This window comes from Argiope bruennichi, chromosome 3 (assembly GCF_947563725.1).
Source record: "Argiope bruennichi chromosome 3, qqArgBrue1.1, whole genome shotgun sequence".
Taxonomy (NCBI): Eukaryota; Metazoa; Arthropoda; class Arachnida; order Araneae; family Araneidae; genus Argiope; species Argiope bruennichi.
Genome location: NC_079153.1, coordinates 18,817,408 through 18,844,668, shown reverse-complemented (window position 1 = coordinate 18,844,668; position 27,261 = coordinate 18,817,408). Strand labels below are relative to the sequence as shown.

The window sequence follows — 27,261 nt, the reverse complement described above, 5'->3', positions numbered from 1 at the left end:
GTGTTCTTTTTTTATCGGATCGGCATGGACATAGCTGCCGAGAGGGCCTATCCAACGCCTTTGGCGAATTCTCCCTTGTTGCCTCTGCTCTTGTTGTCTCTGGCTACTCAACGGAATGCTCCGAAATCTACGACTAATTTCAAAGAGGAATATGACTACGTAATAGGTATGTTTATGTTTTCGTTTTTACAAAACCAAACTATGAAAGAAACGGTAATATCAAAAAAGGTTTTAAAATTCAATCTCTTCAAACAGATAATTGTCAATCGAAATGTTGATTAACAGCTTAGAAATTATTTGGGACCAAAGTACTTTTCAACTACGTGATTATCGTATTACAATTATGATTTTGACAAGGTAAATAGTTTAAATAGCTTTTATTTCAAAATGTTAATTTTTCTATTATAACAATAGTTTAAAAATTTATGTTACTTATTTTTTACCAGCAATAAAAAATATTGCATATGTATTTAGATATATTTTAACTTACATTTAAAATGGATATTGTAAAATAAACGAAAATAATTTGGAAAACTTTATTGGAAAATAATGGGAAAAAAATGTTATTGGAAAACTTTATTCAGAATAAGAGTTTTCTATAATATGCGTCTCTTAAGTAAAACTATTTATTTGATCGTGTATTTATATTATTAACACCAAGTAAATACTTTTTTTTAATCACTGAACTTTTATTATCTTGATAATGCTTGTAGTTGACCAATGTTTTGGATAATCATATAAGAATCTAATAATCTTTTTTTAAAGAAAAGTTATAGTTAAGGGAAGCCCGAATATTTATATAAAAATTAAATTCATTTCAGAGTATCAATTTCCTTCGTGAAGAAAATACTACAAGAAAGGTAGATATTATTATGTCGATTTTCAAAAGAATATGTTGCTGGTGTGATTTGGTGCGGAAGTTCAGAGAGGAGGTGCTAGCTGAGGTGTCATACTCGTCATTTGACCGCTGCTCGAAAATACAAGGTTCATCCTAAAATAGCCATAGTGTTGGCTTAAAATAACAACTAAATCAAACGAATATGTATTTAAAATATTTCACTAACTCGCTTCTTATGAATTAATAACTTTGGTATGGATTTCAAAACAATATATATATTATTTTGGTAATTCTGGGCTGTTTTATCAGTTTTAATTTAGGAATGATAGAAATAAAAACTAGAATAAAACGCCACTGTAAATCAGATCAGAATTGCTAGAAATATACAAATTTGGTTTTTAAGAAGCCTTATACCAAATTTCATCTGTATGGTTCAAAATTTGTTTTGAGCTGTCTTTGTCACAGACAGACATAACATAACGCCATCCTGTGCCCCGGCGCCTATAACACTAAGTTATCTAACCAGTTGGATGAGCACAAGATGGAAGGAAAAAAAAGAAAGAAAGAAAGAAAGAAAGAAAATGTTGGTAGAAAGAAAGAGACGACAGACAATCCAGGGTTCTCCAGAGAGAATCCCAACAGTGTCAAATCCTACACGACTGTATTTAATTTTTTGGTGACGTAATAACTGAATAGAGGGGACAAGGATACTTAAACAAATGGTCACTATAGATTCAACTTACAGGGAAACGAGATTACTAACTGAAAAAATTGATAAATTACATTGAGAACATCTGTATGATATGTATAAGCATATAAATAATCACTGAAAAGTCAGAAATCTGTAACGTCCTTCTGAGTCCTGTGGTTTTGATTTCCTTTGTCAGAACTGCACTTTTGAAGTTATAATTTCGGCTGATTTTGATAATTGGCATTTTGGTCTCAGCTATTGTGTAGTTTTGAAGAGGTCTTGGTATTTATGACAGACAGACAGATGGATAGTTTCAAAAAATGTGTTTTTCGAACTCAAGGAAATCTAAAACGTGGATTCGTCAAAGTTTCGAATTCGAATTTTTTAGCGATTGTAATACTTTCTTTATACTACGTATACGAGAAAGTAAAAATAAATGAATGATATACACACATTATTGCTATATTTTATTACCTTATGTCCATATTTCAACACTTTTACTATTAAAGGTAATTATTTTATATTAACATAATTATTTTCTAGCATAATAATCCGGCAAAAATTTTCGCATTGTGCTTGGTACTTTAAAAATTGTACCTTTAAATTCATCGTAGCGTAGTATTTTTTTGATTTGCAAAACTTTAACAATAGAAGAAACTATATTCTTTTTAGCATTTTACTACTTTAAAAAAATGTAAATGCATCTTTAGTTCTGCTCGTTATTATATCTTTCTTAATACAGTGAGAGTGGTTTCTTCGAAATTGCCTGATATAATATTTTCTTCTAATATATATATAATCATAATACATATAATTCTGAACTGGAGCAAAGTCTTCAATGCAACGCGTACTCAGATTTTTATTTTCACCGTCATAGACATAAGCCTCTGTGCTTAGTATTATAATGAAGAAAGGCCATAATGCATTTTGAGCTCGTTTTTATCTATCGAATGAAGTTAAAACTAGCGCACAACTATACTATTAGTTACAAGATTACCTGCAAAGTTCATTTATTTTAAGTCGTTGTGTTTCTGATTTAAATTTGCTTATATATGTGTGTGAAGATACAGTCTCTCTGACAGATTTTGTTCAAAATTTCATGTGGAACTGCATTTTAGATGTGAAAACTGAGAATGAAACTTAATTTGTCTCGCTCTTTGCGTTTTGTAATTATCATGGGTACGATCGGAGTTTAACCCCTTGCTTGGCACAATTTTCAGAAATCGCCAAATCGCCAACAACGGTCTTGCGCCGTGTTTTGCGAAATGTTCAAAAGCGAGGGAGTAAATGTCCAATCATAGCGCATAATAAAGGCGAAAGATTATATGTTTGCCAGTCTGGAGGTCGCCAGCTTTAGCGCGTTATCGCAACTTGGCGAAGAAGGGGGTTAAACTCCGGTTCACCCATTATCATCTTCATTGCTTTCGGACAGACAGATTTCCAATCAGTGGATTTCGTTCAAAAATCGACAAATTAGAGGCAAAGACTTCGAATCAAATTTCATCAGTATGCATCAAATTTTTTTTAACTGATCATGTTCATAGATAGAAAGGCATAGCTGCAAAGATGTGCTTTTTTCTCTCATAGACGGTGGATAATCGCCGAAATCTCGAGTTTGAATTTTCGGTGATTACAATAGCTTCTCTTTCCATACTTCATATACAAAAAAGTGAAAATTATAATATCATTTTTAAATTTAAATAATATTTCTTAAACTCCATTATGATAAACTAAAAACATCTTTTGTTTTTTAATAAAACCCACCGTTAAGAAAAAACTTTTCTTTATTTTTTTATTTATTTATCGCAAAATACCAACTCATCGATATGATCATCTTTAATAGGGTCTCAACTTCAGAATTAGAGGAACGAAAGTTCGAGACTCAATCTCACAAATAATTCAAAGTATTTGTAATGTGATCAAACATACTTTCTTAAGTCAAGCACTTCAAAAATATTGTTTCTTATAACTTCGAAATGGAAAGCAAATGTGTACAAAGGAATTTACGATCATTAATTATAACTAGCTATAACTTATTTGTGATCAATAATAAGAAACTAGGGTGGGTGATCTCCCCGAAACTTTCTCGCATACTCTTTAATACACTTATGATGTCAGAGAACATCTTGCATGATATTGGCGAACAATAGTTAAGAAAATATTAGCTATTGGCGTGAATTTAGCATTTTTACTGAATCTATCATGTGATTCTTGGCGAGTGTTTTGGCGATTAAGGAATCAAAGTAAAAAATTGCTGAAGCTGATATTGATGTCTTTTTTTTCGTGGACAGTTGGCGCAGGTTCAGCTGGATCCACTTTGGCCGCTCGCCTATCAGAAGAACCGTGTGTCAGTGTCCTGCTTCTGGAAGCCGGTACGGGCAAGCCACCCCTGCTAAATGATGTTCCAAGTCTTGGTAGAAACTTTTGGTTCACGAATATCGATTGGCAGTTTATGACAGTACCCCAGAGACACACGGGGAATGCATTGATCAACAGGGTGAGTTTTTCGTTTCGTTATGTTATATATTTTTTGGAAAAATTTTGGTAAGAATAGTTGTTATCATGTATTTTACACAGAAAACCGCTGTCGTAGTGGCCAGATGGTAAGGTCACATCTACGGACCCGGTGGGTTACAGACTTTGAGAACTTCTTTCACTGAAGTACCGTCATGTAAGCCCGTCTGGTACACGCTAAATCTGTCCGAGTTGTCCTTCCGGTGGTGTAGTGCAGAAATTTGGAGAAGGAAGTGCCAGCTCAGGTATTGTCCTCTTCAACTGATTGTGGTTCGAAATTACGAAGTTCATTCCCAAAATAGCCATAGCGTTGCTTAAAGATGGGACTTTAATACAATTAAGCTAAACATGAAATTTCGCCGCAGTTCTGAAACCAAGTTAACATTCATTTTTGTGGTTGGCTTTCCTAAATACACCTAAGCATATTTTTAATAGAATAAATATTCCACATTGTTTAACCAGAAAATTGAATTTTCCTATAACGGTCATTTGGAGTATACTCTATAATCAATAAAAAATTTGCTTTATTTAGTTAATATTACGAGGATTGGTGTAATTTTTCAATCACCTATGAACTATAAAAAATACAAGAATGGAGAACAAAAAGAATTTATTGCCTAAATTTAAGTATAATCATGCTTATTTTTTGGCTTGATCGTTGGCATTTGTCATATCAGATTCAGGCATTTGTCATATCAAGGGATATGATTTCCTATTCTCTCTTTGAAGAGCATTGCCGTCAGTCATGTGAGATGGATCCTAACGCCCTTTTAAAGTTATTCATCAGTCAAAAAAATTTTGGGATTTTTTTTTTTTTTTCGAAATAGCTTTATGGAAATTACCAAGATCAATTTTCCAGATTTGTCATTATTTGGTCCACCAACTCATTATCTCGGATACCAGTTTTCCTGCATCTTTTGAACGAGTTGAACAACTCGTTTAACACGATTTAGAGATAGTCATGCATTCTTTTGCTTTTGTCACGGAGAATGTAGCTAAGAATCAAGTAGTTTTTATCGCTTCCCTGAATTAAAGAACTGGCTAGTATGCTATAATAATAATTTCAGATTAACGTGAAATTTCAAAGGAACGTTAATATCATCTCACATCCCTAGTGGCAATATTTTTTTAATGAGGAATGGATATTAATGGACACAAATGGTCTGAATATTCACGTCAATTATGTTGAAAAGTAACCATGATTATACGTAACTGCCCGCAATAAATTTATTTTGATCTCTACATCTCTTTTTATGGTAATTGGAGCATGAGAAAATGACATTTGTATTTTATGAAACTGTTTCAATAAACGTGATGTAAATTTTAAATAGTGCTTTTTTTTATCCGCTTCTATGATCGCCTTTGAATATGTATTGTAGTTTTTTTTCTATATTTACTTTTTTAATGTAGGTTCCAAAGTTATACGTAATTTGTCATTTTTTTAATGCTAATAGATTAATCTGATGTTTGTTATGAAAAACTGAAAATGCTTGAAAAAATTTGCTTTTTTTTCTAACCAGATATCTTTATTCCCGGCTCTTTCTTCGTAATTGCCTTTGTTTCTATTCTTTCTGGCGAATAATTTTGCTAAAATGTGTTATTTTAATCATTTGCTGTTAATTGAGGAAACCATATAAACTTTATTATCTATTGCTAAGCATTTTTAATGCTCTCGCTTTAAACTGTGCGCTTTTTTTTGTTGTTGTTGTTCTTTAAAGTTTTTTACTAGTACATGTTAATGAGTAATATGTGTTACGTAAGAATGTTGCCCCGCCTCTCACTTGTAACGCCCTCTAGCGGTATATGTAAAAAACTATGAGTCTTTGTAACATTATAGACGTAGCAGCAACGCCGAAAGGCAAGGCTCAATCCAACTCCCGAAAGCGGAGAAAAATAAAATCTTTAAAAAACTAAAAAAAGGTCCGTCATCATTATCGAACCTCTCCAATATGCATGCTTTCAAATGAAATTACCTGGGCTTTGAAAGTTCTCACTACCTTCCCACATTTCTCAGAGATTATTCTAATTCGTACTAAACCACAAATTTTTATCCATAAAAAAAAATCCACATAAAATCCCTCCAAAATTAGCATATGTCAGTAAAGGTTCAAGGATTATGACAAAGCTGTTTTGACAAGTTATTACAAAAATTTTAACTATTAAATACCATGTAACCTTTAAAAAAAATTGAAAAAATACATATGTTTATCATTAAAAATAGATTAGCATATGTCAGTAAAGGTTCAATGATTATGACAAAGCTGTTTTGGCAAGCCATTACAAAAATTTTAATTATTGAATACCATGTAACTTTTTAAAAAAATCGAAAAAATACATATGTTTTTCATTAAAAACAGCATTTTAAAAAACGTTACAGCTCAAAAATAAAAACTGGTTAAACCAAGAATTCCCATATTGTGGGAAATGAGTCAAATTTCAGTGGACCACAGTATGAATTTGAATGTATATGCATCTTCCCAAATTTGAAAAATAATATGGGCTTAAAATCTTTATCATGCCACACAATAAAAATATTTTTTTGTAAAATAATGTTTAGCAATAAATGTTTTTTCCCTTTTTTAAACCAAAAAATCTTTTTCTGAAACAAAACAAGTTCTGTTCATACATTACAAATTCAATTCCAAAAAAGTAGGTTGCAATTTTTAAAAGTTTAGTAACTCCTAAGTTAAATGGATGAATATTATTTATAAATACTATATTATAAAATTGTTTGTCCATAATATGAAAAGCGTTATAACTATGAGTACGTTAACTTAAATTTGTATGTTTGTATGTGCAGTGTATGTGCGTGTAATGCGTGCATGTGTGCGGTATGAGATAAGTATGAAAGACTGTTATTTTTTTAACATAGCGACACCTGTTCTTTAATACAGAGATATAATATATAATATATGAGTTTTCGTCTTTTCTTTTTACATATTATTTCTACAATCGATGAAATATCTCCTATTTTATGAGCTTAAGATTTAAAGGTTTGCTGTTTGTTTTTTTTTTGTTTTGTTTTTTTTTTGTTACAAACTGGTATATATATATATTTTTTTTCCAAAGGACATTAACCTAATCTAATTTAGATAATAAGTGCGATTAATAAGTGAATAAATTACATATGATTGTTTACGAGACTATAATTAATAAATATGATCTCACAATCTACAAAGTTCCTTAGATCATTCAGGAATATTTGGTCACACCAATATGCAAGTGACTTACAGAAGATTTTTTTCAATATTTTGTAAATCATTTAAATATTTTTGCAAACATTTTTTTTTACTGTAGCAAATAATATGGCCGGCCGGCAAAGGTCTTGGAGGATCTAGTCTACTGAATGGAATGCTCTACGTCAGAGGCAACCATAAAGACTACGACAATTGGGATGCTCAGGGTGCTAAGGGGTGGAGTTTCAGAGATGTATGGCCTTACTTTCTGAAACTAGAAGACAACAGAAATCCAGAATTCCTTGCAAATGGTAAATTCTCCCAGAATTTTTTTCTTTCATATGTTTTTTTAATTACTTAGTTTCTCTATGCTTTTTTTAATTTCTAAAGTATATATGAATATGTCTTTAAAACACGTATATACTAATATATGTGTTTCATATATATGGTAACACGTAAAACATATATATGAATACGCGTGTGCATATTCATATACGTACACTTGTATATGAATATGTACAGTATTGTCGTAACAAATACTGTACTATTATCCTTTGCTACAGAACTTTATAACTTTTTACGTACGCATGAATTTTCGATAATTATAACTATTTTCTTTTCTCCTTTTTTCAAAGAACCTGTTTCTGTTGATTTGTTTAAAAGTATACAAATAATTCATGTTGTTTATATACTGTTAAAATGTAAATCTTTCTCTAAATAAATATTGATCAATTATGTGAGTAAGGGCATTTCTCTTTCTTGGGCAATATTAATCCATAACAAGAAAGAAAAATATGACTTTGCTTGTGTATCTTCTTAGACGACTTTCATAATTAAGATATCAGAAAACAATATTGTCGACAAATGCCCTGAATCTGGGGAGGAGCACTTCCGACATGGTGGTTGGTTCTCGCCACCCATGTGATACAGAAACGGTGTGGGGTCGTCTACCCCTACTAATGATGAGACGTATCCACGTAAAGGGTTGTATCGTGGCCAATAATGACATTTAGGAATTAACTTCGATTCCCGCAATGCTGTCGAAGCGGTCCTTTCATTCAGATTTATTCGTGCACTTCAGGGCGAGGTGGAGAAGTCAATGTATGATTACCCTTGTGTAGAATCTGATTCAGCAAATTAATTTAATTTTATTGACTTACGTTTCATTTAGAGAATAGAATGAATTGAAAGAAATTCTTGATTCTCAATGAAACATGCAATTATATTTATATAAATCATTAGGAGTGGTTTTCCCAACACTTTCTTGAATAAATTCCAATAATTTTTTTTATTCCCTTCCTTCCGAATAAAATTGTGGACCTTGGGTAAAGCCGCAAATACCCTGCATGGTTTTGGGGAATATTAGTTACAGAATATAGATCTTTGTTGTGAACCGAACATTTTTACTGAATTTATCATGAGAATATATATTTTGGATAACTTTTTATTACCCGATGGACATCAAATTTAATACGAAACTATAATTATAATCACAAGGTAATATACCATATTTCATTGACTTAAGTCATTGCGTTTACATACATGAAAATGTGCAGACCGACAGACGGTCAATCGTTTGATATATTTGATTCAAAATTTAATAAAAATCTATATTTTAAATCTTACACCTGAGAAGCATATTATATTATACTTATCGAGCTTACTCGTTCTCGAATAGCCTGACAGACGTATTTGCTGGGAATGGATTTCGTTCAGAATTTGACAGAAATCTACAAATTTGATCGTAAATCAATTTACCAAATTTCATCCATCTAGTTCTAAGTATTTTTGGAGTTGTCATATTCAGAAACAGACAGTAAAAAAATGCCAAAATTGTGTTTTCCAAAACTCAGGGAGGCATATTTAAGACATTATTAAGGCATTTTAAACGTGGAGATTCGTCAAAATCTCTCATTCGAATCTTATGACGCTTACAATGCTTTCTTTATATTTCGTATATTAGAAAGTTAAAAACACTAAATTTACTAATACTATAGGTTCAAGTGATTCACTAATCTGACAAACTATAATGCTGTCGATATATGTCTTGTTTTAGAAAAGAAACTATAATGGGCTCTATTTTATTAGGTTACCATGCTATAGGAGGTCCTATGACAGTTGAGAAGCCGAGATATGAAGCAGAAATGAGAAGTCCCCTTTACGAAGCAGCGCAGAAAATGGGTTATAACATTTTGGACTCGAATGCCGCTCGTGAAACTGGTAAGAAATGTATTGTGTCAAATTTTAAAATGAAGGGAATTTTTAACCAGAATATGATGAATTCGATAAATTGAAGATTAAGAATTTTGCAAATAAAGAGTTGTATGACACATTGAACGACTTAGACATTTGAGAGCTATTAAGGATCAAACCACAACAGAATACTATGAAAATGCCCAAGTACATTTTACTATTAGAAATAAACAGAAATGTGTGTATCTTTCATGCATAGCTCTCTGGAATAAATAGTCGAAAATGGCATCAGAAGTGACATCTCAATCAATCAAATGATTTTTAATTTAACATTATCAATTAACATTCAAAACAGCGACATGGAAATAGGAAAAGAATGAGAAGAATATTTATGCCCCTTCATGCAGCTTCACGAAGTGCCACTATAAGAGAGTATTAATACTTATTTGGTATTTTTTTTATAAAACTAAATATCACAAATTGAAAAAAAATAATATTATTCCCTGGATACCTTTGATCTTTTATATAATATTGCGTAAAAACTTAATTGAAGTCATTGAGATTTAGGAACATTTTAATCATTCATTCAAGAAGATATGCTTCCTAATGCTTATGATAATCGTGTATTGTTTTTTAATATGAAATTATAAAATGACGTATTGAATTATATCAAAATAAAGTTTATAAGAAAAGATTTTGAAAGAATGAAATGTAGTGATAAGAGTTTTGATAAGAAATTTGATATATTTGGGCATATTAATCCATCGATACCGTCAATAACCGTATATTCTGATAAATTTGAGCCAGAAAATGGTCAAAATTCCTAGCGTTATATTGTTTTCTTTGGCTTTGTTTTTTATTATCAAAAATGAACAATACATAAATGGAAAATTGTCGATGGAGTAATAAGTTCTTGTTGTAGAATGTACCGGAAAGATTTTAAAAATTGGGATCAGGTGAAGAAGGTGATTCAAAATATGTTCATTTTTTTGTTACTCTTTGCTTTAGGTTTTAATATACTACAGGGAACTATGAGACGAAGGCAGCGCTGTAGCACAGCTAAAGCTTACCTCGTGCCGGCAGAAAATCGCACAAATCTCGATATCGTCGCCGGAGCTCACGTCAGAAAGGTGATTTATTACGAATATTCTTCTCATAAGTTGCGAATAAATGTGCAACGCAATTAAATACAATATCATGTATACAAATATAAAAATTTGGATATAAAATAATATATATAAAAATTTTGAATAACTCTGATTTATTCAAAAAAAGGCTCTCATTATTTTATTTTTATTAACTCTGAATAAATAGGAAAGGCAACAAGCTTACTAGTTCGCGGTCTCGAAATATGAGATCCATTATATATATATATAGTCTTAGTAAAAAATAAATTTGTCATCTTGGTTCATATAACATCAGGATTGTTCAACCTGGAATTTGAACATCACTGAATAATAAAAAAAAGCACACATCATGTTTTATTTAATGTCTCTGAATAAGTCGGAGAGACAACAGATCTATATGTTTGCAGGCTCGAAATACGATATCCAATGTATATATAGTGTTAGTAAAAGCTAAATTTGTCTTCGTGATTCATATAACATCGGCATTGTGTAAACTTGAAGGTTGGATAATGCTCAAGCCAGAGTGGCCAACTCAATGGAATCCTCGTCAAAAATAAATATTAGTGTTTTAAAAGTGCAATTTCCCTTGCAAAATAGCACTCTTTTAATTCTTAGTTGAAACATTGGTATAATTAAAAGGAACTTAAATAATTAAAAAAATGAGATGTTCTTCTGAGATTTCTTTAAATACATCTGAAAATGCTGGAAAATTTTATTTTTCGATACTTTTACGATTAAAAAATATTAAAATTTTTCCTATTAAGAACATTTTTCCTGATCTGAAATTCATAAGGTATATATTTAATTGCAAAAAGATGAAATAAAATTTATAATGCATTGAGATAATTTTTTATACAAGTATTCCGTTATGTTTGACATTTAGACTGAAAATAACGTTGAAGGCAATGCAGTCTATTTCTAGTCTTTTTTTATTTAGAATATGGAAATTTATATACTTTTGATAAAATTTTTAGATATATTTTAAATGATTTTACTATAAAATTTCTTTTCATGATGCACCCATTATTATTTAAATCTTTATTTCTCTTAAAAACTCAAGCAAACTTTGCACTAAAAACTTCAATTCATAAATAATAATTATGATTCCAAGGACTAGCAAATTAAGGTGGTAATTCGTATTTTTTTTTTTTTTTTTGTAATTTATTAGAAATTACAGGAAATAATTTTTTTTCAATTTCTTGTAATCATTTTATTTCTATCCACTATTTCCTAGTAATAACATTTAAAATATCAAGTTTGTGATAAATACACGCTATTAAAATCATATGTATATTCCATAAATATAAATGTTATTAATCCAATAATTGACATTTTCTATTCTTGTAACTGTCCATGATAATCCAGCAGGATTGTTATTTAAAATAGCAAAGTTTGATAAAAATACATAGCACTTTTGTTGACTTAAATTGTTGAGCTTGCTTATCAATACAGATCTTTAAATATGCACCCGGATATTTTACCGGACAAAAAGGGAGTAGAAGTTTTAACATGGAGTTCTTCGCGTTTAAAAAAATATATTAATCTCAAAGGAAAAGTTTGGAGTAAAAAATGGTAAGTGTTTAAAATATTTATACGGTGATTTATAAAACATGACAAAAGCTTAATTAGATTAAAAATAAATATTAAAAAAAGCGTTAATTTGGAAATTTTTTTTAATTTATTGGAATGGAATTTTTGTAATTCGATACAAGTGTGGGGCATACAGAAGATAAAAACTGATTCAAATTTCAAGTTAATATCTACACTATTTTTTTAAAAAAAATTAGACTTTGTATAGAGACAAGATCGTCTAAAATTTCCTGTAAGTACTTTTTCCTTTATCAGGATTCCAGAATCAAATTTTCATGATTGATTTTCGAAAAAATGTTCTGAAAATTAAATTTGGAAAAGGAAAAAAAATTACTATGTAAGGCGACTAATTCTTTAAAAACATTAAAAAGTAAGACACGGGAATGGGCTTGTCTTCGAAAAATGAATTCAGACTTGAAAATTAAAACAAAATGCTAAATTCAAATTTATTTTTTTTAAAGATATGAAAATTAAAAAATATACTAGATCATTATGATGCCATTTGATATCTAGAACACTATTTTTAGAATAGACTTTTTTTCTCTTTTTGAATTCTGACTAATTAAAAAGTTCTTACATTTTCCGACAGCCCTGTTATTTTAAACATAATCGAATTTTTCAAGAAATAATACAAATATCGATTTGAAATATTTATCAGTTTTTCCTTTCTATAATATATCACGTACTTAAAAGCAATTACGGAAATTTTACTTACATTTTTTTAAATACATATCCAAATTAACAATTTTTAAAATTCCGTCTTGATGTTATTAAGCTATTTTTACATTTAATAATTCATTGTATAGGACTTTTATTACCTAGACCTTCTTAATTTAAACTTTTCCTTTAAGATGAATATATTTTTATTGGAACACAAAAATTAGTGTTAAATATTCTACAGGCTTCTTTATCCGGTACAAATTTTTTAGAAGTCTGATTTCGATAGTCAACTCACCAACGTAAACCGATGTAATTGCTTTTATATATTTTTTCAATGAAAAAGCGCAACTCGACTGGCAATGGGTATCTTTTTTTTCTTACAGTTTACAAATTAATAGAATTTATGAAAATCATCAAGTATTTTATGAGAGATTTTTGAGTTTCAGTTCACTCAGATTGAACTATTTAAATTTATAGAAAAGAAATTCCAGCACTCCGTGATAATATTATAATTCCTTTTTTAACTTCTAGGTACTTTTGAACGGACGCCGAGCTACTGGCGTTCAGTTCGATATCCAGAACCGTACCTACGAAGTAAAAGCCAGGCGTGAAGTGATCATGTCAGCTGGAGGTACCAACACTCCTCAAATTCTCATGCTTTCTGGAATCGGACCCAAGGAACACCTCCAAAATCTAGGAGTAAGAGATAAATTTGCAAATTATATGCATATCAATTTTAATGTTTTACTCAACTCCTTAAATTATAAGATAACGCTTTAGTCCCCTTCCTAAATTTTTTCAAATATTATTATCAAATTATAAATTAGACGTTATAATAAAGTCGTTGATGTTAATTTTGGATTCAAATACAATCGAAAATTCAGGCAACAAATACAAGCTGCAGTTAAAATTTTGTATTGTGATTGTCGGTGACTCTATTGAATGGTTCTAAAGAAACTGTTAATTTTCAACTTTTAGTAAACTTTTGTATCTCTATATATCATAAATAAGATACATGCGCAGAATGCCCACTCTAATCGTGTTTCAATAATGGATATCAATAATCATTATAATAAAAGGTGATTTTTTTATTTAAATATAGCCGAAACAGATACAAACTGTAGTTAAAATTTTGTGTTATAACCATTAGTGACTCTATTGAGTGATCAAATGAAACAGTTAGTTTTTAATTTTTAGTTAGCTTTTATATATCTGTCAAATAAAAATGTGAATAACAGTTCGCCCATTCAAATCATGGCCCAATAACTAATTTTTAAGCAGCAAAGATTTTACTTCTAGACGAAAAAATATACTATTAATGACTAAAAGTCTTATAGTTTACGCCAATAAATAAACTTCTGAAGAAAATATGGAAAATTCTTATGCAATCCCTCACTCGTTAGGCCAAATTTAGTGACATAACATTAAGCAAAACTGACATTAGTGACTAACATTTAAGCAAAAAAAAATCTTCTAGGATAGAAATTGATCGAATTATAAAACTTTAAATATCAATATTTAAAATTATTTTAGACAATTTCATTGAGAGCGTTGAAATCTTGTTTAATTGTATTAGAATAAATGGAAAATCGGTATAATTTTTGAAGATAAAAATCAGTAGCTTGATAATTCCCAGAATGAAATTACCATCTGTGTCAGTTTGAAACTCTAGAACATGTAGAATTTGAAAGGACCTCCTTCTATTACTGTTTTTACTAAAAAAAAATGAATTATGCTGTTTAATGGCTGATCTTCTGTCCTTTACTTAGAAACATAAGATACGGAGCAATTCTACGATAATGATTGTACTTAAATTATACCACTAAGCAAATTGCATTAACAAAATGAAGAAAGAAAGAAAAGACTACCAAACTTAAAAAATTGAAATAGTAGTCGCTAGTCATACGGTGAAGACAATTAGGTAAAATATGACATTGAATTTTGAACTGTAATGATGATTAACTTATTATTCTATTTTATAATTTATTTTTATAGATCCCAGTCGTTGCGGATTTGCCAGTAGGTGAAAACTTTCAAGACCATTGTGGTACAATTACACCGTATCTTCTTGACCCTAGCATTGCAACGACTACACAGAAAGTTCAGAATCCACAAAATATCCAAGAATACATCGACAACCGATCAGGTATAAAATTTATATAAATTCAGTGTAGCTACTATAACTTAAAAATAAAGTCCATAGTAGTGGAAACATTTCCTCATTGGAAAGTTTGGGATTAAAATGAATCATATTGAATATTGTAATGCTTTATTTTGTCAATCATTTACAATTTTTGTTTCTAAACGCTCATTTGCTTGTTTTGATAATATCAGCAGGGATAACATGAGGTAGAAAATGTGAAGCTTCTGATATAATAGTTGGCTCTTACTACCTGGGCGGATAAGGTCATGGATTCGAGTCACTTACAGTTCTGTAGAGGAGCGGACCTTTGATGAGAGTGGGTATACTTTTGTCAATAATAACCATCAGGTTTCGACATTAGTTATCGCCGTCAAGCTGTTGCGAAAAACAGTTATGGTTATTAAAAATTGTTTAATCAGAGCAGGGTAAGTCCGGCTTGGGTACCTGTTTGATAAAAGTTTAAAAATTTCCCTTTCGACTTTTTTTTTTTTTTTTTTGTACTTTTGCATAAGAATGTCATTCAAAATGCATTAAATATATTTCTAACCGTTGTACAATAAACTTCTTATAAATTTCCTCTACTACAAAAATCTCGATCACCATCAATACATCTTATTTAAAAGTAATCTAAAATTGTCTTTCCCGCTGAGGTTTGTTCTTATAAACTTCTAGTTTCATGATTTCGATATTTTTCTCTGCATATCGATATTTTTGATATTCCATTATTGATATTTTGATAATCTGGTATTTTTCCCTTCTGACATCTATAATTTTCAAAACTAAATTTTCATTTACAGCGACCTAAAGTCGTATGCAAATAAATGTGTTTAGTAATTTCATATACGAATGAATCAGTAACATACTGTAAGTAACATAAGTACTAGAACTGAATGTATATGTTTTCCTTGGTTTTATATTATAAATCGCAGATATAAAGGAAATAACTTAAAATTTATTTTTGAATGACATCGGTTTAATAAGTGTTTAAAACATCTTTGTAAACACAATATTATTTATTCACTCATTTTTCTTTTAATTTGGCTCTTTTCCCTGAATAGTTTAATCAAAATCTGATAAAGTTCTGATATTTTGATACAAAAGCAGCTTATCAAATTTCGTACTGAACTACAAGTTGAATCTCATTGAAAATATTGTTACGAAATTTCCGGGGTTCGTTTGGATAGTGGGAGTTATATGGTGTGGAGAACACTCAATCAGCAGGCGGCAGTAGAAAATGAAACAACAGCGTTTATTTACACGAAGACACACAAGACAACACAAAGACGACAACTATATACAGCACACAATTATCTTCAGCCGAGACGTGCAGACAACAGCACACAACAGACTCTAATGCAGACCGTAGCGCACAACTTAATTCAGCACTCATTTGACTCCGTCGCTACTCCGCTAATCTCTGGAAGGCCAGTTCTTTCTGTCGATTCCGACTACTCTGCCCTAGCAGCTGCGGCCGCTTCCTTTTATAGGTCTCAGGAGGCAGGGCTAGACGCCTCTCAACCTATCAGGAACGTTAGAGGCGTATCTCCGTTCCTACTGGACGGATCGGGGAATTCTCGATGTTTCGGGTATAATCTATTTTGGCGCCAAAGTCGCCAAGTTTGTCGCCAAGCTCCGGGACCCTCCGACGCGACACCGGACTCCGTCCAATACCGATGACTGTAAAACATTCTTTCCGATGGTTGAACCAACTATGCTGGGAAGCAGCATTACAGATTCGTAACAATATTATATTGAAATTCCAAACTAACAGGAATTCTGGCATCTTTATAGCCTATTTATATCTAGTATCCTGAGTCTGATAATCTAGTCTAGAATCTTGAGTCTGTTGTAATACTCAATTATGCCCTTTGATAGTTTATGATTTCCATTGGTGCTTTCGTCTGAATGAGCTGCTTCATAGTGATCTCTCTTTTTCCATTTAGCTCCATCAGGGCAGCTTTGGATCTTGTATATATACCAAATGTCATTCACCTAATTCGAGGTATATCTAAGTAATCTTATCAATTATGCAGAAACGAATAGACATAGAAATACGTTTCTAAAAATATTTTTATAATTCTCAATGAGAGACAAAGTTTAAATTTACAAAGTCCTTAAATGATTTTTTTTTTATTCTTGCAGTAATTTATCCATATTTACTTCGTATAAGAGAAAGTAAGAAATCCTGAACCATCATATATATACAGGGTGGTCAAAAAAAAACTTCCCCTATATATGAAACCCTAGAGGCCTATCCGCTCAACCAATCGAACCAAAATTTCAGACATGGTTGTTTGAAGGTATGCGCTGGAGATTGTGATGATTCTAAACAACGCAGAACTCACGGTTACGGTTACAGTGAGAGAATTTTGAAATTTTCGAATGTCAACACCCACTTTTTCCTTCCACAAATTGATCAACGTATTGAAAAACCACAAATGACGTTGGAACGATTAGCGTGTGACGAAAATTGCCGCCGTAAAGCATTTTCAAAGAAGAGCATTATAAAGGACTAATGACAACACAGAGACGAAAGAGAAAAAAAGTTTTTATTGGAATTGAAAGTTATAATTATAGGTTTTCACCGTGTTCATCTTCGCAGGCGACAACGCATTGCATTCGGAAGATTGTGGACAACAATGCCGAACGTAATACGAAAGGAGGAATCTGCATAACTTCACGCGTTATGGCATCTTGCAATCTTGACACATCTCATGGACCAGGCGTGTACACCTTAGATTTAAGATAATTCCAGAACCAGAAATCCATAGGAGTGAGTCGGGGGATCGTGGTGGCCACGAAACTACAAAGTTACTAGAGATGACTCTGTCACCAAAGTGTTGTTGCAGCACTGGTCGAACACATTGGGCGACGTGTGGAGGAGCGCCATCTTGCATCCATACAATGTCCCTAATGGCATTTCGTTGCTGCAATTCAGGAATAACGGAATTCTGCAACTGTGTCAGAATTGCAAGATGCGATAACACGTGAAGTTATACAAATTTTGGTTCGATTGGTTGAGCGGACAGGTCGCTGGGGTTACATATATAGGGGAAGTTTTTTTTACCACTCTGTATGTATATATTAAAATACAAAGGTAAACATGGATCCACGGTGTTTAATTTAAGAGAGTTGGACAAATGAGAAGTATTCACGAAACAGGTTTGTAAATTTCCCTTTGAATTTTACAGCCACTTACAAGCTTTAAATTTTAAAAAAAAATGCTACTTTCTACCAAAAGAATCAAATTAACTGTCTTCAGAATAAAGTGCATCTAATGGTTGTAGCAAAATAGTCAGGTCATAATATCCATAGAAACAATTTCTTTATATTTATATTTTCTACTTATTCGACAAATATTAATGTTTGCTTATTGATAACTAAACTAATTACAATTTATCTGATAGATAATCTAGAGGTAAAATCATAATTGCAAATAAAAACCCAGTTAATTTCGAGAAACAAAAATTCTATTGTATACTTTACAAATCATGCCTATATAAAAATAAGGTATTATCAAAGTCTGATAATGAAGTAATTAAAGAAATTCTAAACGTTGATTGTATTTTAATGAAATTTTTTATGAGCAAATAAAACTTGTAACAAAATTATCTTCACAGCAAAACTGTCCTTGCAGGACCCTTGGCAGCATCAGAGTTTGTCTCAATAATAGCTTTCCTGAACTCTATGCTCGTCTCTCCCAATGTGGATTATCCTGATCATCAGATCTACTTTATAGAGGTCCCGAAGGAATTTCCTGAACAGCAAGTCGGATTCAAACCAGAAGTGAGTTGAAATGCAACCCATTGAGATGCAAGTCCTTAGTTGCTTTTTGTCGGCCTAGTATGCCATAATATAGTTTGTCACTGTAGAAGAAAGAACGAAGGAAATTGAAAATTAATATAACTAGGAAAATTTTGTTCGAAAATCCGCCCTCGGTGTGCGGTATAAGAAATTCAACAAAATTGGTAGCTTTATGCCACAAGCACACAAAAAAACACGCTAAACTCAACAGAAAGACACAACCGTATTCAAATAACTGCATTTATAGAACACAAGCAAACAATAAATAGCCAATTCAAAAGTTGTAGCTCTCAGAATGTACAACTAAAGAGCTCGAATCGAGATCAACACTCCAAAGAGAGAATTAAACAGTCATCTGATCTCTTTTCATTTAATAGTCTAGCAACAGGATATAGAGATTTCTATAAGAATCTTAGATCTAAAAGAAATAATGCAAAAATCCATCAAATTTTTAGATCCTTTATTTTTATCACAAAATGTCAGGATAGGAGATCATTGACTTGGATTATGGACATTTAGCATCCATTAAAAATATCTGTAAAATTATGAAATTATATCTTATTCTTACTGTGAAACTAATTATACAGGGGAACTAGATAATACATTTATAACAACATTATATAGCTAAGTAAAATTTACACGTAAAAGGCAGAAAGAGCATTCGTCATATTGACTATCTGCTATTGCAAAGTAGTTACTATTTCTGATTCTTTCGCTTCATCGTTAATGTTTGCCAAATCATCTGGTATCCGATAAAATGTCAATCTTCTCATAAAAATTCTATTTTTTTAAAAAAATTGGCAATTTGAAATTCCTTTTGTCCAGAGATGTAAGGAAGAGGAACTTTCATCTGCTTTCATCATTGTCACCTTCAATATCCTATCTCATCAATAAGAATTTATATACAGGGTGTCCCTGTAATCATGTGCCAAGCTTTAAGGGTAGGTAAAATACATATAAAAAAGCAATTTTTGTATAGCAGCATGTTGTCGGAAATGAAAAGTGTAGATGGAACAAGTAAGTATAAGCAAGGCGGAAAAATGTAGTGTCTACCAGACTTCCAATGACTTTGATAAAAAAATTTCATTGCAAAAATTTCAGTCATCGCTGTAATTATTTGTGGAAAACCTGGCATCTTCAAAAGAGTACACACTAATTACTTTCTAGATGCTACTAGGCCTTTATCGATACTGGTGGTGGCACATGTGTGCTCTTACTGAAATATTATGTAAGTAAAGAACTTTTCCTTCATTTCATCAGCATTTCTTTTGTTTTACCACCGAAACTTTTAATTTTCGATCCCACATTACTTACACATTACTAAACAAAAAGTGCTTCTTTATCTGTATTTTACATATCCTTAAAATTTGGCCCATGAATACAAGAACACACTTTATATATATGTAATGATATTTTAATTCTAATTTCAATTTAATTAATTTCCAAGATTTTATCTTAATTTAGCCCATAGTAACTCCATTCTAAAAATATTCTCTTATTTCGTCATCCAATTTAATTAATCCCTTTGTAAAAATAATGCGCCATCAGTACTACGTGTCAAATGAAAGTGATATCTTCAGTGCCCTTGAAAAGGCGTCAAAGGTCAACATATGTATTGAATTGGCGTGTGGCCGGAAATCCTATGTTATATAAGGCTAGTGGTCATTTGTTTCGGTCCCGTTTTCGCTTCTTTCTTACTTCTGCTTTTGTGCCGAGCTGCGTCTGCTTGTAAATAATTATGCTTTCACGAGATGGATATTAAGAGAGAATAAAGTGAAAGTAAAAATACAACATCTCGTCTATGGTTTCAAACCTATATATATATATATTGGATGGAGGTATTAACATTACACGGCCTTTAGTTTCGCAACAACACCAAATTTCAGTTCTCATTTATAAATCACTATGCTTTTGAATTATCACATTTGCATGCAGATGAAAGTACAGACCAAAAGACAAGCAACTCTTTCATGAAAACGTTCACAATTTGATGTAAATCTACATTAAGATGTAAAAGCTGTGTTTCATATTTTCTCCATCTAGCTATTTACGTTTTCTAGTTATGGCTGTCACTTATGCAAACGTGGTTTTCTGATTTAAAAAGATCTGAAACATAAAAATTCGCCCAAATCTCAAACATAAGTTTTTTTGTTTTTTTTTTGCATACTTCGTATATGAAAATGTCGAAACTAATAAACAAATTAATTCAAAAGCAGCCTATGCTTTAAAGAACGCGATCCAGTTAGTTTTATTTTGAATATTCTAATAAGTATGTTAATATTGCTTTCGAACTCATCTGTTTTTTCACTGTAAAAATGTATACTTTCTTTATTGTTCTAGATGCTAGAGTTGTTTGTATTTTATTTTCATTTACGAAACACTCCTTTGTTTCAGGTTTACGAAGCAATTTACGGTCCATACGAAAACAATTCAATGTTCATATGCCTGAGCCAGCATTTACATCCGAGGAGTCGGGGGATTGTCCTATTGAATACCACCAATCCCTACGATCCTCCAATTATTGATCCCAATTATTTTGCGGATCCTGATGACATTAGACCAATTGTTGAAGGTAAAGAATAGCACTGAAACAAATATTCTCTGTTTACTTTTGAAACCTTAAACTTGAAATAATTTTATATATAAGGTATTCTCCTTTAATTATGGTAGCATTTACTGATTTCATTTATTTTTCTTTCCTTGGTAAAAGATTCATAAAAGAAAAGAAAATGAATCAATCAGATTTTGGGTTTTTCCTTAATATAGTTACCGAAAAATACAAAATTCATAATCTGCAAGTTCGGCAATCAACCAGTTCGGTGTAGTGAGTGCAATCTAACAGGCTCATTAACAAAGAATAATCTTTTTTCTGTGTGAAGGCATGGACACACATACAAGAAAACAGTACTTGTAAACAGCAGCACATCATTGGTCGCCAAATCGTAAAATGCCCACCAAGTTTATCGCCAAGGCCAGGAGACCATTCATCAGAGATATCTGTAAAACTGTCTTCCTTATTATGGAACTAATTCAGCTGGGAAGCAGCATTACACATAAGTAAATAACCCTAACGTTCAAAGCACTCAGAAAGAACTCCACAGAAGAAAACATGCACGATGTCGATCTGCTGCTTTTCTCCGCTTGAGCTGAACTCGACTGCCGACTTATTACTGACTCAATATAAGCTGATTGGTCAACACACGACTAAAGGCTTCCTGAATACTCGAGGGACTATAGCTTTGTCTCCCTGCTTTTTATAGTTTCCATGAACAGGACAAAGAAGATTCTAGAAAGATCCCCATAACTTGCATCCTAATGAATCTTTCACTAAAATTCCTATAAACTCGGGAATCACCTATTTTTCCGCCAAATTGCCATATTAGTCGCCAAATCGCAAAAGGGTCACCAAGTTGGTCGCCAAGGCCAGGAGACCATTCAGTCATTGTCTCTAAAACTGTCTTCCTTATGGTGGAACTAATTCGACTGGAAAGCAGCATTACAAAAGAAAAAAAATATTTTTGTCTGAAATGTGAGCATAATCTGAAGTTTAATATTATCATACAATAGTGCATGCTCCAAAATTTAACACACATTTCTGAGGATGGAATTATGTTCTAAATGTAATACATATTTTGAGTTATCATGTTCATTTACACGATCTGACGATGCAGATGAGTTAAATTCCACTTTACAGGTTTTTTCACTCAAAATTTGGTTGAAATTCATATATTTGGAGTTAAAATAGAAATTTATGTTACAAATTTCATCCCGTAAGCTCAATGTATTTTTAAGTTATCATGTTTACAAACAAACATGCATAATTCCAAAGATATGATTTTCGGTCTCAAGGAAATTCGAAACATTGAAGTTCGTCAAAGTTCCGATATCGAATTTTTGCAGATTATTATATATTCTTTTACTTTACTTCATATTATGAAAGTTTAAATTTTTCATTATCGGTCACATTTCCTTAGTCCAAGGGATGTTTAATTGAATGCTTTAAATTAGTGGTTGGCAAACTGTTCCGATGGATTCCGATTATTTAAATTGCTTCAAAATAATTTAAAAAGAAACTTTTAAGAATCATAAAAAGTAGTTTTTTTTTAAATTCCGAAATTTAAATTAATATTAGAAAAATTATTAATGGTAAATATTTTTAATATAAAAAATAAGTTAGAAATTTGTATCATTATATTTAATCATTATGAAATATCAATTTGCATTTACTGAGATTTTATTTTCCTGGGTCTTTATTAAAAATAATAGATGCAATACAAAATTTTAAGATAAAAGGGCAGTGAAGAAATATAAAATTGCAGAAAATAAAGATTAAAGAGAAAATAAAAAAAATCATGAAATAAAGTACATACATGGAATGTTGTGAAAAGTGAGAAAGCAATGATCTCACCTAATACCACTTCTATTCTTCTTCATTTTGAAGAAGAATAGAAGTGGAATAATGTTCTACGAATTGAATAAATTCTTTGATACTTTAAAAAAAATTATTTTTCAAACAAAATATATGACCGATTTAGAGCGGCAAACACAAACAATAAAGCAGAAAGCAGGGAAAAGAGACCTTGAGAACGTATACGGAACTTATATATCTTCAAACAGGGATTACCCGAAATGTAATGTTATGGTGCATTCATTTTGATATTGATGCATATAGACGCGTGTACAGCAAAAACGGACATAATTCAGAAATTGGAAAAAAAAATTGCAAAGAAAAAAAAAAGAATAAATTTTTAAAAAATTTGGATAAACTGAACTTATTATATATATAATATATGTAATGTATCTTTTAATCTAATTTAAATTAATTAATTTCCAAATTTTCATCATAATCTTATTTTCTGATCCAATTCCCATTTTTTAATAATAATTAATTAAACATGATCTCTATAAAACTGCTCACTTCCGCATTTTCCTACGCTCCAAGTGAAGGGAAAAAATTTCTTATTGTTTGCAAAATTCTTTTAAAAATGCCTAAATTTCCCTTTCCTAAAACTATACATGTCAAAGAAATCCCTATCAAATCTCATAGTAAAATCAGTGAAGGGAAAAATTTTGGTCTCTTCTGCTCTTGTGTCATGGTGTAGACAGATGTATTTCTTACCTCTTATTCTTTGTAATTAAATTATGTCTCATGTGCTAAAATAAATCAAAGTTCTAAAATTTCAAAAATTTTCTCTTCTTGTCACGCATTTTCCTGCATATATATATATATATATATTCCTGCATATATATATATATATAGAGAGAGAGAGAGAGAGAATTTCATTTTAACTTCTGAGTTGCACTGACTCTTTATTTTCTCACGCTAAATCTAACACACTCTAAAGTCATAAACCTTCTGTCCTTAAAATCCCTTTCTAAAATTATATAAGTTCCGAACTTTCCTTTTTTTTTTTTTTTTTTTTTTTTTTTTTCTATCTTCCTATTCGGTTTGTAGAATTGCCTGGTTTTGGTTTGAACCAAAACTTCTTAATAATAGTTCAAAATAGAATATGAAGAGATGAACTTGAACTTCATCATGAAAAGATATACATATATCGAATAAACCATTTTTCTTGTGTTTTTCAAGCTTCTTTTATTCCATATGTAGGCATGAAGACTTGTCAGAAAATAGCAACGAGTGAATCGATGCAAAAAGTGGGAGCGAAGCCTTTCGAAACCCTTTTCCCAGGATGCGAGCAGTTTTACGGCAATGATGACAGCTACTTCACTTGCATAGCGAGGGGTGCAGTGGTGACTCTCAGTCACCCAGTGGGAACAGCTAAAATGGGAGATCCAAGAGATCCTACAACTGTTGTCGATCCTCTTTTAAGGTAACTGTTCACTCGATTATTATGGTAGAATGTTCATATAAATTCGTAATGAAATATCATTATTTATTAACTATGGTGTTTAAATATTTTTTCAATATACTTTTCTTTGCCTATTAAAGTAGACGTCAATTACTTTTTATCTGAAAGCTAGGAAATCACCTATAAAATACCTAATATCATTAGATAATCAGATTTTAATCGCATTTATAATATATTTTAATTTTAATAGATTCTCAGGATATTTTTTTTTCTTATAATATTTATTGTAGCTTAATTTCTATATCATTTGCTTTCACTGTCTCATGACTTTGCAATTTCTTTTTTACCCTCAGAATATCTATGAAAATCTTCCTTACTTTTTAATGCACCAATAAAAGCATATTTTAAAAAAAACTTTCTTATTTACATAATATAATTAATAATAAATTTGGTATTTTATATTATAAAGGCATTTTATATTATTTTATATTTTGGCATTATTATAAAGTTTTATGGAATCTTATAATTTTCATAAAAATTGTAACAAATTCTTTACATATGAAGCAGTTATGAAATTAAACCTTAGTTATTGATAGATAATTAAGTTTTAAAAATTATTGATATTTCGTCCGTTTTCCTTAATGATATACAACTATAGATAGTTTCAAAACTCTAACACATCTAGAAGTTTGGATAATTGATTATAAAAATCTTTCTAAAGAAACATAAGACAAGTAACAATATGTAAAAATGTCACATCCAAATACAAAATGAATAAAGACCGTCAGTTTCCCACACCTTTGGTATATACTCTTTAGGCAAATAAAATAAACTGAAACAAATTTTTAAAAAAAAAATTCCAATTAATGTTTTCAAAAAATTTAATTAACAAAACACATAATATGTTTTTAATTTATTAAAATTTTAATTTGAGGTTTCCTATATTACTTCAAAAAATACATACCGTTTGATTTTCTTAAGATATCTTATTTAAAATATATTAAAGTTGTGATCTTTTGGCGAAAGTTAAGTTCCGACAATCGTCGAGTTTATATTTTTCTTAGCTAAAAATTCAAAATTCAGTTTTTCAATACATTCTTTGAGTATTAAATTATAAATTTCACACATCCAAAAATTTTGGATTAAGCTGAAAGAAAAAAAAATAGAAATTCCTGTCATATTTGTAACCATAATTAGGTTTAACCCTACTTTAGTGTGTCCCCGAGTTTGTCGCCAATATGGCAACCCAAAAAAAAGGAAGCCGTATAATTTTCCTAATGACGCTATTACTGATTTGTTTACATTTTTTTTTTTCGTTTGTTGTGTTATATATCTACTACAACAGTTTTGTATAAAATGAAAATTAAAAATAATCGACTAATAAACATCTATTAAAAAATTTATTTTATTTTATTATTGAAAGTATAATTACTGCTAATAAAACATTCAGTGTTGTTTTTGAAGTGAATTATTAACAGAAAAAAAATGTATCCTTTTGCAATTATAACTGAGTAATGACAGATTAATTAAATCTGCCTGCGAATTTTAGCAGGACAGAAACTAAAAACATCTGCTCCCGTTTTTTGAATCGTTTGTCTTTATTTCACACTTTTTCATTTCATAAATCAGGCATTGAGTGACTAATTTATTCCATTTCTTTTGAATTATTCAAAAGAAAAAAAAATCATTACGTACGATATGCTAGCGAAACTACTAGGTTCCTGCTCCCGCTGCTAGCGAAACCATAGAATGCTTTTTTTCTTCTTTTAAGTTAAAAATATCTAATCAGCGCCTTCTTCAGATGCCGAAGGCATCGTTATTCAAATTTTATTCTCTGAAGTATAGACCAGAGCAGTCAGTTTGCAAAAATTCGTTATTTCAGAATTCAAAGAAGATTCGGGAATAAAAGTCCAAAAATAAGTGGAAAGATTTAAAAAAAAAAAAAAACTTGTTGTAATAATTGTAGATAAAACAATCGTGATCGATAAGTCCCATAAGTGTAATAAAAATGAAAATTTACTGTAATTGTTTCACAGTATTGTTTATATGGTTAGCCATCTTGATTGGCGACTTTTTGCTGTTGGCATCCTTGGCGAAATAACGGAAACACTTAACTAGCATTTTACTTCACAATTATACATACTAATATATTTAAAATAGTTAAGCATAATTTTTATCGCTTTTAATGGTTGATGAAAACGATTTGTTTCCTATTTTCAGAGTGAAAGGCATTCAAGGTCTACGAGTTGTCGATGCATCTGTCATGCCTACCCTTCCATCAGGAAATACTAATATCCCGACCATCATGATCGCCGAGAAAGCTGCTGATATCATCAAGCAAACATTTCAATGTCCATCTAGCTACGAATTTCCAAACTACGATTTTGAGACAGACTTTTCAAACATTCGTTCGATTTATGATTTCTGGAGTTATGGTCGTTAAAATAATTCAATGTAAACAATGGCGATTTGTCGATTTTTAAAAAAACAGTATTACGAAAAAAAAATTTAAAAAAAAGAGTAACTTTTATTAAAAATTTTGTATTTAATATTAGAATTAAAAAGAATATATTCATATAGAAAATATACAAAAAATCTGTATTTTTACCGTCCAATTAAGGTGTCTAATTTGTTACTTTTTTTACTCAAATTAAAAGTTCAGTTTCCAAATGAATATACTCTAATTATAAATATGGAAAAGTTTATTCTCGATTG

At 30.7% G+C, this 27,261-nt stretch overlaps 1 protein-coding gene across 1 annotated transcript; it reads left to right on the top strand.

Moving 5' to 3' along the window:
* LOC129963303 (glucose dehydrogenase [FAD, quinone]-like) lies at nt 1–27,029 on the top strand. The gene is made up of 11 exons (XM_056077590.1): nt 1–166; nt 3,821–4,026; nt 7,341–7,530; nt 9,308–9,439; nt 10,421–10,542; nt 13,321–13,488; nt 14,785–14,935; nt 18,570–18,718; nt 21,131–21,308; nt 24,345–24,567; nt 26,767–27,029. Exons 1-11 carry the CDS (start codon nt 25–27, stop codon nt 26,987–26,989), a joined length of 1,884 nt encoding a protein of 627 aa, XP_055933565.1. The 5' UTR covers nt 1–24; the 3' UTR covers nt 26,990–27,029.
* Nucleotides 27,030–27,261: the final 232 nt, after the last annotated feature.